The sequence below is a fragment of the Ylistrum balloti genome, unplaced genomic scaffold (assembly GCF_031769215.1).
Source record: "Ylistrum balloti isolate Yb309-2 unplaced genomic scaffold, AGI_CSIRO_Ybal_v1 Utg369846, whole genome shotgun sequence".
NCBI classification, from domain to species: Eukaryota; Metazoa; Mollusca; class Bivalvia; order Pectinida; family Pectinidae; genus Ylistrum; species Ylistrum balloti.
In genome coordinates, this window is record NW_026782001.1 from 366,572 (window position 1) to 380,125 (window position 13,554).

The following is a 13,554-nucleotide window of genomic DNA, read 5'->3' on the forward strand; positions in this document are numbered from 1 at the left end:
CTTGTGGTTCACAAGACCTGTTGTATGCTGTTTTACACACTAACCCGAGATGCTAATGGGTTAATGACTTAGTTAATGTAGACAGTCAAGCTCTATGTATCGGAGCTTTACCAGGACAGTGGAGTCGGGGGTGTGTAATTTTATTGATAACCAATATATTACGCTACATTGTTGGTGAAACAAGATCAAAATAACTAGATGGGCGACTAAATCAGCAGAAATAAGTTAGTACTCAAGAATTTTGTGGAAGAATTAATACTGGTAAATCAAATTAATATATATACATGTATAATCAGTCTGTTCCTCAATTTTACACATGAAATTAATTTAAACAGGTGACTAATGAACGTGAAGTAGATACATTATCTGCTTTACATCTTTTATCATTTTTCATACTAATGCATTTCTCCAGAAATACGCCCATATATAGCAATAAGTGTATCACTATTTTTTGCTGTTGAGTATAGAAAGACAACCACAAGCTATGTACGTCATTGTTCTTTAAATAATTAAATCCCATGACTTTGTTGAGCATAAAAAATCTTATGAAAAGGTATAACTAATGCTTTTTTAACTTCACTACAATTAATATCAACTACACAGATAACAAATCCTTTATTTACACAAGAGTTCCTCGGAACTATATGTGTCGCCTGCATAAAGAGTCATGGTCACCCAGAAATTGAACTGTGCAACGATCAACCATAAAGTTGTACTACAAAATTTCATTTCTATAACTTGAAGCATAAATGGAAATCTGCGCAAAGCAATATTCCTGAGAAATTTTCCAAGTTCAAAGGGACATATCACTGCCAAGAAGGGTTACAGACTGCCAAGAAGAGAACTCGGTGCGTAACTTTTGAACAAGAACTCATATACAAAATTGTATTTTCATAACTCAAAGCATAACCAAAGAAAATCAAGAAAACAATATTTCCAGGAAATTTTCTAAGTTGAAAGGGGCATAACTCTGCCAAAAAGGGTCACAGACAGCCAGGAATCGAACTTAATCTGTACCCTTGCGAAATCCCTAAGTGTCAGCCAGCTCTGCAGGTGACACAAAAAGTGTATGTAACATCCAAGGACCATAAGTACATCTATTAAAGACATTGTTGTTAATGGCTGAACTGTTTAACTGCCAACAGTCACACCAATATCAGGTCTCACGATGTAAAATGATGTCATTCTTCCAGACATGAAAGACAATGGTAGAGCAGAAAATGGATTTCTATAGCAGTTAAGTATACAAACTCACAAAAAGTGAGACAATGTCAGTTACCTAGCTAATGGACAAATCAGATACGCAATGTGATGGTACAAGAACTGTTCCTGACAAACTGCATGGCTTAATATCTAATCACAGACAAAGTTCTGACTAGAACTGCCATGGCCAAGGATAATGTGATATATGCATAAACAACCACATTGACAGTTGTACATACCATCTCTGTAAACCCTAACACTGGAATTAGGAACAGGATTTGATAATGACTACATTCTGATAAAAATGAAAAAAAATTTCCAGATGGACAATATCAGGAAATAGATAGGGTACATGTCAAGTTTCATCAACAAGAGTCTTTACATAGGAGCTGTCTGAACAAGGTTCAACATGACCAATAAGGAAAGTAACACAAATTCCTTAAAAAAAAAGGCCAAAATGGACAGAAAAATACATAGGTGAACAACATCTGGTGGTTATTATGATATAAACAAAATCATTGAAATTAACCAACATGCTCAGGAGGAGCTTTGAAGACAAATATTTTTTTGAAGACATAAAGTTGGAACAAAAAATATCAGGACACTAGCTTCACATTAATTTTTCTCCATTGCTATAAATACAAAAGGAGCAATGTATGGAATTATCTATCAGAACAACTGCCATTAAAGTTCATAGTGCATTAAAAAAATACAAAAAAGGTCCACAGTATTAGATCACACACAGAGAAAAGCTTTCTTGTGAAATCTGAGTGGAAAGAATGCCTCCATTACCTTACTGTTTTTTGGTTAAAAGACTGATTTATTTGTGTACCTATTCTCTGTTCATGAAAAAAGGTGTAAGTATGCATTTAGAGGCAGATACAATTATTAGTTTAGATACTGTATGTGTTACAGATTATTTTCCTGGTTGACTGAAATACCCTCATTGATGATCAATATTCTCAAATTGCTTACAATATTTACTTGAGAAACAAATTTCTATTTTAATCCATGCCTTGTTACAGTTATATTTTTGACAATAAAATGAAAAACATGCCAGAAATCTGAGACCACCTGCACTTATTTTCATTGTGCAGAAACGATTTATGTGTTCCAATTACAGGACTCCTGATTAACGTCTAAAGTTGTAAGTGATTACGTAAGCTTCTGTCAAGTGGGTCAAGGTTAGAAGGTCATAAGGTGCCTACTAAGTGATTTGATCATTCAGGTAACGAGGTTGAACAGTTACAACCTGGTTATACAGTACAATTACCCCAGTGTGTGCTTATACAATAGTTTAAAGATATTCGTGTAGATATCAATCTACCTCTTAAAACATTATCCTTTTTTTTTACAAATAGGGGTAAAATGAAACTAGTCTCGGCTCCAAGTGGAACCTAGATAGTCCTCTTTTTTAAAGATTCAAGGTTAAATGAGAACATATAAATGTCTGAACTGTTTGATATCCATACAAATACAACCCAATTAAAAAAATTAGAAAATCTGTTACACATTTAAAAAAAACAAATACTTCAAGGATTCTTATACTAATCCATTTTCTTTTATAATGAGAAATATACTTTTCCAAATAGGTCACGTCAAAAAAGAAAACTTCTTTTTTCTGCTCTTTTCCATGTACAGTGTATAATGTACCAAAGGAATCCTGAAGATTCAGTCCCAGCTCTCATGGATACTCAATTTACTGCAAAGCTGTGTGATAAGTCCATTTAAACTTTTGTGAATTTTCCATTTCTTTAGTATCTCTTTGTCCTTCCAAAACCTAATCACAATGACAAAACCTACCAGGCAGTTGATTAGTCATTATTTTTATTTGATTGGATAAAAAATGTACATGTTCCTGGGTTATGAAGGATCATGAAGTTTAACATGTGTTGTCTATTGTCTACTGAGACATGCCAGATTATTCTGTCAAAATCTCGCTTCAATATAATCAACATAACTTGAATGTGATAATAATCAAATTGCTTTCACATTCAATTTTTTCTTGACAATGAGAAAAGTTTTAGCTGACGATCATTTGGCAGCATTTTTGACGGGATCAGGGATCCACTTTGATGCACAATTCAGTATTACGTGTACTGGTGACAAAACAATCATCAGATTTTGCTGTTGTCAACAAAGTTGAAAAGAATAGGAAATTGAATTTCACTTATTCTATAGACGTCCTGGGAAATTCTAACACAAATTACAGTAGATATTGACATTTAGTATTTGTGTAATGTTCACCATAAAACAATAAACTCTCTCAACAATAACAGTGTCTCTTCAAACAGTGATGGGATCAATGTATTGCTATTGTTAAAGACAGGTGAGCCTTAAATGCTATTATTTTCTAATCACAGGTAAAGTGGTCCGCCATAGGTACGTACTGATCACTCAGACCAAGCCGTTAACACAGTGTGTGCCCTCAGGGACAATTGGTACACACATAATTACTCGCCCCTGACTGTCGACATTATGAGGGTCTGCATGCAAACTACAGACCAATTAATCACTCAACCCAAACATTTACAAAAGGCAGCTTACAAATTTACAAAAAAAAAAAAAAATTGAAATCCAGAACTCAATTGATATGTCTGTCAGCTAAATAACAGGGTTATATTAAAGGGACTGTTTAACAGTTTCATAATATTTTTATTTCGTTTAATTCATAGCTACTGATTTACGACGAAAGTCTGACAATGGCCTAATTAACTTGTCAATCTGCCTACATTCTATACTTGTACACCTGTATATGATATACCTGTATCTTACACATTATATACCTTATCTAACACACTGTATACCTGTATCTTACACACTGTATTCCTGTATCTTACACACTGTATTCCTGTATCTTACCCACTGTATACCTGTATCTTACCCATTATATACCTTATCTAACACACTGTATACCTGTATCTTACACACTGTATTCCTGTATCTTACCCACTGTATACCTGTATCTTACACACTGTATACCTGTATCTTACACACTGTATACCTGTATCTTACACACTGTATACCTGTATCTTACACACTGTATACCTGTATCTTACACACTGTATACCTGTATCTTACACACTGTATACCTGTATCTTATACACTGAATACCTGTATCTTACACACTGTATACCTGTATCTTACCCATTATATACCTTATCTTACACACTGTATACCTGTATCTTACCCACTGTATACCTGTATCTTACACACTGTATACCTGTATCTTACACACTATATACCTGTATTCTATAAAGTGTATACCTGGACTCTACATTCTGTATACCTGTCCTAAGATGTCTCAGCTTGTAGGTGTACCTGTTTATGATGTATATGCATCAGATATATAACTGAAATTTGTTTGAAAGAGAATAAAAAAACATCCTATCTTAGTCTGTAATCTTTTTCCTGGTATTTTCTACTGGTAAAGAAACAAGTTTTCGTAAGTGAGAACATGTCATGTAGGTACCTGGTAAGTATATCAATGTGATTGCGGTATATATAATGTATACATAGCTACCTTCATCTCTATATCTTCGAAATTTATCTTGTCAAAACAAATTTTCTAGCTTTTTAATCTTTTGAATCTTTTTTATACAAATTATTTTAATTACAGAAAATTATAATCTAATATACATTTAACATGCTTGTTTATAAAAGCTGATTTCATAAAGCTGAGAGGGTTTCACATCAGTGGATCTCTAGCTACATGATAGATGTGTTCGTTACTTACAGAAGAGCCAATGTTCCCTAACAGAATGTGTCATCACCATTATCATAATGTAAAGAAATTTGCATACCTAATCAGAACCAATTTGCTTATATTTACTGCTATATATAGTAACAAATGTGACCCAGTTACTCACTCATGTGACTTTTGACCCTAAGTCATCTTTGACCTATGATAATTTTTGCTATTATAGCCATTTTAATAAATAGTCTTCCAAACAGGTACCAGGTACCTTCAAACACTGAAACTCTCGTGCCATTAATCTTCATCAAATGCCAAAATGACCTGTATTATCCAACGTAGTATACACCTTAGATTGCAATTATTATGTTACGTAAGTATGTCTCATTGTTAAAATAAAAAAATGTTCAGTCTTGTTGTCAAGATCTACTCATGTCACTCAAATTTGGCTATATCAGAACTCAAAAACATGTAATTTTCACACTTTTTTTTCATCATAGTGCTCTTTAAATATCTCACAATCTCTTTTTTTCAAAATTTTTTTAGCATATGAAGTTTCATACCACCTTTTCTCAAAAAATGGCACTGTTATGAAGTTTCACACCCTCTGTTTTTGCAATAGTACTGTAACAAATTTCACACCTTTTATCACGATACCTTATAAAAATTTTGATTTTCTTTTCTCACAATAGTGCACTTTTATTTTTAAAAATGTTTTGCATCCTCTTTTTTCGTGCAGAAGAAAGTCATTACTTTTCTAAGGAGGTTATAATGTCAACAATTTGCATGGATCATAAATGCAATTTAACACATCTTATGAAACTCCCACGCTACTTTAACTTACCATACAAACCAAATATTACAAGGATGTAAAAGTACTCGTTCATATAAATCATACAGCAATCAAGGTCCTGAACTTTTAGTTGGAAATGACGCATCTTTTGTCATTCCTATTATGAATGTGTTAGATGCTTGAAAATAAAGTTAATAAAGGTTTTTAATGCATATCTCTTCTCTCAGCCTCTAACTATTATAAAAATCTCTATAAACCAGACATATCATCTCTTCTCTCCGCCTCTAAATATTATAAAAATCTCTATAAACCAGACATATCATCTCTTCTCTCAGCCTCTAAATATTATAAAAATCTCTATAAACCAGACTTATCATCTCTTCTCTCAGCCTCTAAATATTATAAAAATCTCTATAAACCAGACTTATCATCTCTTCTCTCCGCCTCTAAATATTATAAAAATCTCTATAAACCAGACATATCATCTCTTCTCTCAGCCTCTAAATATTATAAAAATCTCTACAAACCAGACATATTATCTCTTCTCTCAGCCTCTAACTATTATAAAAATCTCTACAAACCAGACATATCATCTCTTCTCTCAGCCTCTAAATATTATAAAAATCTCTATAAACCAAACATATCATCTCTTCTCTCAGCCTCTAACTATTATAAAAATCTCTATAAACCAGACATATCATCTCTTCTCTCAGCCTCTAAATATTATAAAAATCTCTATAAACCAGACATATCATCTCTTCTCTCAACCTCTAAATATTATAAAAATCTCTACAAACCAGACATATCATCTCTTCTCTCCGCCTCTAAATATTATAAAAATCTCTATAAACCAGACTTATCATCTCTTCTCTCCGCCTCTAAATATTATAAAAATCTCTACAAACCAGACATATCATCTCTTCTCTCAGCCTCTAAATATTATAAAAAATCTCTATAAACCAGACATATCATCTCTTCTCTCCGCCTCTAAATATTATAAAAATCTCTATAAACCAGACTTATCATCTCTTCTCTCAGCCTCTAAATATTATAAAAATCTCTATAAACCAGACATATCATCTCTTCTCTCAGCCTCTAAATATTATAAAAAATCTCTATAAACCAGACATATCATCTCTTCTCTCCGCCTCTAAATATTATAAAAATCTCTATAAACCAGACTTATTATCTCTTCTCTCCGCCTCTAAATATTATAAAAATCTCTATAAACCAGACTTATCATCTCTTCTCTCAGCCTCTAAATATTATAAAAATCACTACAAACCAGACTTATCATCTCTTCTCTCAGCCTCTAAATATTATAAAAATCTCTATAAACCAGACTTATCATCTCTTCTCTCAGCCTCTAAATATTATAAAAATCTCTACAAACCAGACTTATTATCTCTTCTCTCAGCCTCTAAATATTATAAAAATCTCTACAAACCAGACATATCATCTCTTCTCTCAGCCTCTAAATCTTATCTTTAAATGAGACCAAATCCCTATAAACCTGGAGACCTATTGTTAACTAGGCCCAATTTCATATTCTTAAAACCTCAATATTCCAGACCTATCATTAATTAGGAAATCAGACATGAAATCAAACACAATCTTATATCATGAAAACCTCTGTAAACCAGATATGTAATCAGGTCCAACTTTATATTGTGAAAACTTCTGTAAATCAGACATGCAATCAAACACAATCTTATATTCTGAAAACCTCTGTAAACCAGATATGTAATTAGGTCCAACTTTATATTCTGAAAACTTCTGTAAATCAGATATGTACTCAAACACAATCTTATATTCTGAAAACCTCTGTAAACCAGATATGTAATCAGGTCCAACTTTATATTGTGAAAACCTCTGTAAACCAGACCTGTAATTAGGTCCCACTTTATATCATGAAAAAATCTCTGAAAACCAGACCTGTAATTAGTCCACACTTTATATCATGAAAAAATCTCTGAAAACCAGACCTGTAATTAGTCCACACTTTATATCCTGAAAAATAAATCTGTAAACCGGACCTGTAATTAGGCATCACTTTGTATTCTGACAACCTCTGTAATCCAGGCCTCTAATTAGGCCCCACTTTATATCATGAAAACATAATTATTAATCAGACCTAAATGAATATTCTGAAAACATCTTTGTATATAATTATACCCAAGTACCTCACATTACAATATCTGTATGTCAGAATTATAGCTTGTATAATTTTTAATTTAGAAGACTTAAACCTGGCTTGGAGATTAGTTTTCTGAGACGTAAAATCACAATTATAACTTGGCCTCAAAGTTTACTTATCTATCTACACTGTAGAATACAGACCCTGTAGAATACAGCGTAGAATACAGACACTGTGGAATACAGACAGTGTAGAATACAGACACTGTAGAATACAGACAGTGTAGAATACAGACACTATAGAATACAGACACTGTAGAATTCAGACCCTGTAGAATACAGACACTATAGAATACAGACACTGTAGAATACAGACACTATAGAATACAGACAGTGTAGAATACAGTGTAGAATACAGACAGTGTAGAATACAGACCCTGTAGAATACAGACACTATAAAATACAGACACTGTAGAATACAGACACTATAGAATACAGTGTAGAATACAGACAGTGTAGAATACAGACACTATAGAATACAGACACTGTAGAATACAGACACTGTAGAATACAGACACTATAGAATACAGACACTATAAAATACAGACACTATAGAATACAGACACTATAAAATACAGACACTGTAGAATACAGACACTATAGAATACAGACAGTGTAGAATACAGTGTAGAATACAGACAATGTAGAATACAGACACTATAAAATACAGACACTGTAGAATACAGACACTGTAGAATACAGACACTATAGAATACAGACAGTGTAGAATACAGTGTAGAATACAGACAATGTAGAATACAGACAGTGTAGAATATAGAGTGTAGAATACAGACACTGTAGAATACAGACAGTGTAGAATACAGATACTGTAGAATACAGACAGTGTAGAATATAGAGTGTAGAATACAGACACTGTAGAATACAGACAGTGTAGAATACAGACACTGTAGAATACAGACAGTGTAGAATATAGAGTGTAGAATACAGACACTGTAGAATATAGAGTGTAGAATACAGACACTATAGAATACAGACACTGTAGAATACAGACACTATAGAATACAGACAGTGTAGAATACAGACACTATAGAATACAGACACTGTAGAATACAGACACTGTAGAATACAGACAGTGTAGAATACAGCCACTGTAGAATACAGACACTGTAGAATTCAGACACTATAGAATACAGACAATGTAGAATACAGACACTATAGAATACAGACACTGTAGAATACAGACACTGTATAAACTGGACCTTTTCCTAAACCTGTATACAAGCAAATCAACAGAGCTGTGTCAATAATAACATTTGGTCCACACTTCTTGTATTAGGAACATAATTAAAAAATCTTGCCTTAGGCCTGTATCATTATAGGTATGTTCCTTTTACAAGGCCTACACTTAATAACCTTAACAAAGAAGGCACCAATATATCTTACATAAAAACAGCAAATCAGATTTCTTTGTTATCCTTCATTTCTCAACTGGGAAAAAATGAAACTGTCACTTCACATGATTAATTGAAACACTTCGAATTATCTATCACTCTTGTATACTTCATCGAAATGAACGTTTGTATGTCAATAACAGAAAAAATTGTATATCAAAAGTTAGATCAGCATCTCAAACTTCCCTTACCTGAAAATTTAATTGTGAATAAAAAACCTGTTTTATTTGTAAACATGATTATGAAAAATTCTATCAATCATTCATTATAAATTGAACATCACTGTCAAAACATATCATTTCAGCTTTATCATTACCAAATTAATTAAACAGGATGTTAGATACCTGACATTTCTACAGACAATAAAATTATCCTCCACACTGTTACATATTTAGTATTTTACTAAAATTGTGGTTATTATTGGAAAAAAATTGTGGAAAATGACAGAATTATGACAGTTGATATCTCAAAACGTTTTCTGTCTACATTTTAAAGATTCATCAATAATAGAGCTTTAAATAAGAGGATATGAAATGTCTGAATTCTTCCTCATTTAATGTTGTGTGTTTAAAATATAAACAACAAAACTGTCACATATTTTTTATTTTCATTTAATTTAGCAAATTTTTTGTTACCATTATAAAGTTTATACATGTACTAATTAAATTAGAACACAAAAAACTGATCAAAACAAATTATTACACTGTACCTATTATAATTAGCAAACTCATATAATAATATTTTTTTGTATTTCAAGTTGTCATATTTTGAATAATGTTTTTCAGCTATTTCGTAATATTTGAAATGAGCAGAACTCCTTATCTCACTTTCTGTTCATATCAATTCATACATCAGAAATAAGTGACAAAACTTTGACATTTTTACATATTATTTTCAGATTAAAAGTCATTTTAAGTATATCATTGAGATTAATTTTTTCTGATATTACATTCCCCCCACTGCCGGATACAAAGTTTTAATAAATGTAAAACATAAAGATAAACAAATAATTCATTTCCAATGAGATTTTGTTTCCAATGAGATTTTGTTTCCAATGTAATTTTGTTTCCAATGTGATTTTGTTTCCAATGTAATTTTGTTTCCAATGTAATTTTGTTTCCAATGAGATTTTGTTTCCAATGTAATTTTGTTTCCAATGTGATTTTGTTTCCAATGTAATTTTGTTTCAATGTAATTTTGTTTCCAATGAGATTTTGTTTCCAATGAGATTTTGTTTCCAATGTAATTTTGTTTCCAATGTGATTTTGTTTCCAATGAGATTTTGTTTCCAATGTGATTTTGTTTCCAATGAGATTTTGTTTCCAATGAGATTTTGTTTCCAATGAGATTTTGTTTCCAATGTAATTTTGTTTCCAATGTGATTTTGTTTCAATGTAATTTTGTTTCCAATGTAATTTTGTTTCCAATGTAATTTTGTTTCCAATGATTTTGTTTCCAATTTTGTTTCCAATAATTTTGTTTCCAATGTAATTTTGTTTCAATGTAATTTTGTTTCCAATGTGATTTTGTTTCCAATGTAATTTTGTTTCAATGTAATTTTGTTTCCAATGTGATTTTGTTTCCAATGTAATTTTGTTTCCAATTTTGTTTAATTTTGATTTTGTTTCCAATGTCCAATGTGATTTTGTTTCCAATGTGATTTTGTTTCCAATGTAATTTTGTTTCCAATGTAATTTTGATTTTGTTTCAATGTAATTTTGTTTCCAATGTGATTTTGTTTCCAATGTAATTTTGTTTCCAATGTGATTTTGTTTCCAATGTGATTTTGTTTCCAATGTAATTTTGTTTCCAATGAGATTTTGTTTCAATGTGATTTTGTTTCCAATGTGATTTTGTTTCCAATGAGATTTTGTTTCCAATGTAATTTTGTTTCCAATGTGATTTTGTTTCCAATGTAATTTTGTTTCCAATGTGATTTTGTTTCCAATGTAATTTTGTTTCCAATGTAATTTTGATTTTGTTTCAATGTAATTTTGTTTCCAATGTGATTTTGTTTCCAATGTGATTTTGTTTCCAATTTTGTAATTTTGTTTCCAATGTAATTTTGTTTTTGATTTTGTTTCCAATTTTGTAATTTTGTTTCCAATGTGATTTTGTTTTGTAATTTTGTTTCCAATGTGTAATTTTGTTTCCAATGTGATTTTGTTTCCAATGTAAATTTTGTTTCCAATTTTGTTTCCAATGTAATTTTGTTTCCAATGTGATTTTGTTTCCAATGTGATTTTGTTTCCAATGAGATTTTGTTTCCAATGTAATTTTGTTTCCAATGTGATTTTGTTTCCAATGAGATTTTGTTTCCAATGTAATTTTGTTTCCAATGTAATTTTGTTTCCAATGTGATTTTGTTTCCAATGTAATTTTGTTTCCAATGTAATTTTGATTTTGTTTCAATGTAATTTTGTTTCCAATGTAATTTTGTTTCTAATGTAATTTTGTTTCTAATGTGATTTTGTTTCCAATGTGATTTTGTTTCTAATGTGATTTTGTTTCCAATGTGATTTTGTTTCAATGTGATTTTGTTTCCAATGTAATTTTGTTTCCAATAAGATTTTGTTTCCAATGTGATTTTGTTTCAATGATTTTGTTTCAATGTAATTTTGTTTCAATGTAATTTTGTTTCCAAAGTGATTTTGTTTCAATGTGATTTTGTTTCCATGTGATTTTGTTTCCAATGAGATTTTGTTTCAATGTAATTTTGTTTCCAATGTAATTTTGAAGGCAGACAAGCATTAACTGAGTTTTTTTTTTAAAACTTACTCACATCATCTTTTTTTTTAATTACAGATTTGAATTAACATATATAATGAGTCACACTCTGATTCTTTTGTATTTCGTATGGTGTTGTCAAGACTTTAACTGAAATCATGAACAGGATACAGTCAACGAATTGAAAAAAAAAATCCACGGATACAAGTGCACCCAATTGACCCGTCACAATTATCCAACTGCTGCAACATGTGGGTTATCATTTCATAAAGGAAGTCTTGTTGACCAAGGAAAAGGCCGTGTATGAATGAATGATTCTCCTAAATGGCCCCACGTCAGTATCACATATCGCCCCATTATATATACTACAGGCCTAATTAAATAAGGTCAACCCATATCCCACCGTTAGTCTGTTAATCAATTAATTTATAAACGCTAATGAAAAACAGCGTAACATTAAATATGTGTTAGTAAACAATTAATAATGATAATATTGTGTAATTCTCTTCAAGTTATGTTGAATCGATGATAGAATTTACAATAACATAACGTGTTCTCCTCATCCAAAATAAACACGACGAGTTGACAAGTGGGGCATGCTATATGGGATATAGCCGTCACGCTCACATAATATATCTGCCGAAAACAACTTTGACAACTCGCTCGACATACTTTGGATAAAAAGTTGAACTTACCTAACTCGGCATGTAAAATCTGCTCCTCGGCCAAGACATCCATAGGATAAGCTTCTGTAAATTCTTCTGTTTTTTTATTGTAAATCCATCGAATACACAACAGTCCTCACATGTACGTACAGTCCGGTTAAAATACTTTGCACTTTACACTGTGACGTCACAACACATGACAAGGTTTTAAGCGATTATCTCCCCTAGACCGGAGTGTAACAGGTGCCCGCTTAAAAACATTAATGATGTCATGCATATGTCTAGCTCTAAACTTTGATGGCTTATTCTGCTACTCTGATGCTGGGATATGTGCTTAGAACTAAAAGCCAACTTATGAACTTAAATCGATATAGTTCGTAATAATTTAGTTAAAGCCTGAGCTTTAAATAAACTTAGGTATACTTGTTACCAACGCGAAATGACGTATACATCTGACTCGATACAGTTAACTTAGATCTGAAACCTTCGGATCATATGTCACTTTCCGTTTCATTTATTGATATTTGGACGTCTGAAACACAACTGACGAAAGATGAAAGTTCCATATTTGGTAAGGGTCATATTTTTCTTTCTTTATTACACGTTGCATATTATGCCTGTAAATATCGGTGGACGTAAAACTCGTTAAATAAACAAATAATGAATGAATAAATGACTAAACGGATAAATAAAGGGCCTGTATTCATCACCTTGGCAGACTTATGGTTCCAACAATGTGTAAGTTCAGTCTGATATCACCTTTGCGTGGCATCAGTATGCAAAATTGGTCTGTCTGCTCACAAATTAAAATTGTATTTGAACTTAACTGTTTTATTTGAAAACTGAATAAGGCTTACAGTAAAT

The 13,554-nt window shown here is 31.6% G+C and overlaps 1 protein-coding gene across 2 annotated transcripts in view; it reads right to left on the minus strand.

Annotated features, from left to right (window-relative positions):
- Positions 1-12,794, minus strand: part of LOC132545396 (myelin regulatory factor-like protein) — a 101,278-nt gene extending 88,484 nt beyond the window's left edge. For both annotated transcript variants that reach the window (XM_060209085.1, XM_060209084.1), the window contains exon 1: positions 12,721-12,794. In XM_060209085.1, the coding sequence (XP_060065068.1) occupies positions 12,721-12,763 (43 nt within the window). In that variant the 5' untranslated portion in view covers positions 12,764-12,794. The remainder of the gene's footprint in view (positions 1-12,720) is intronic.
- Between the last annotated feature and the right edge of the window lie 760 nt (positions 12,795-13,554).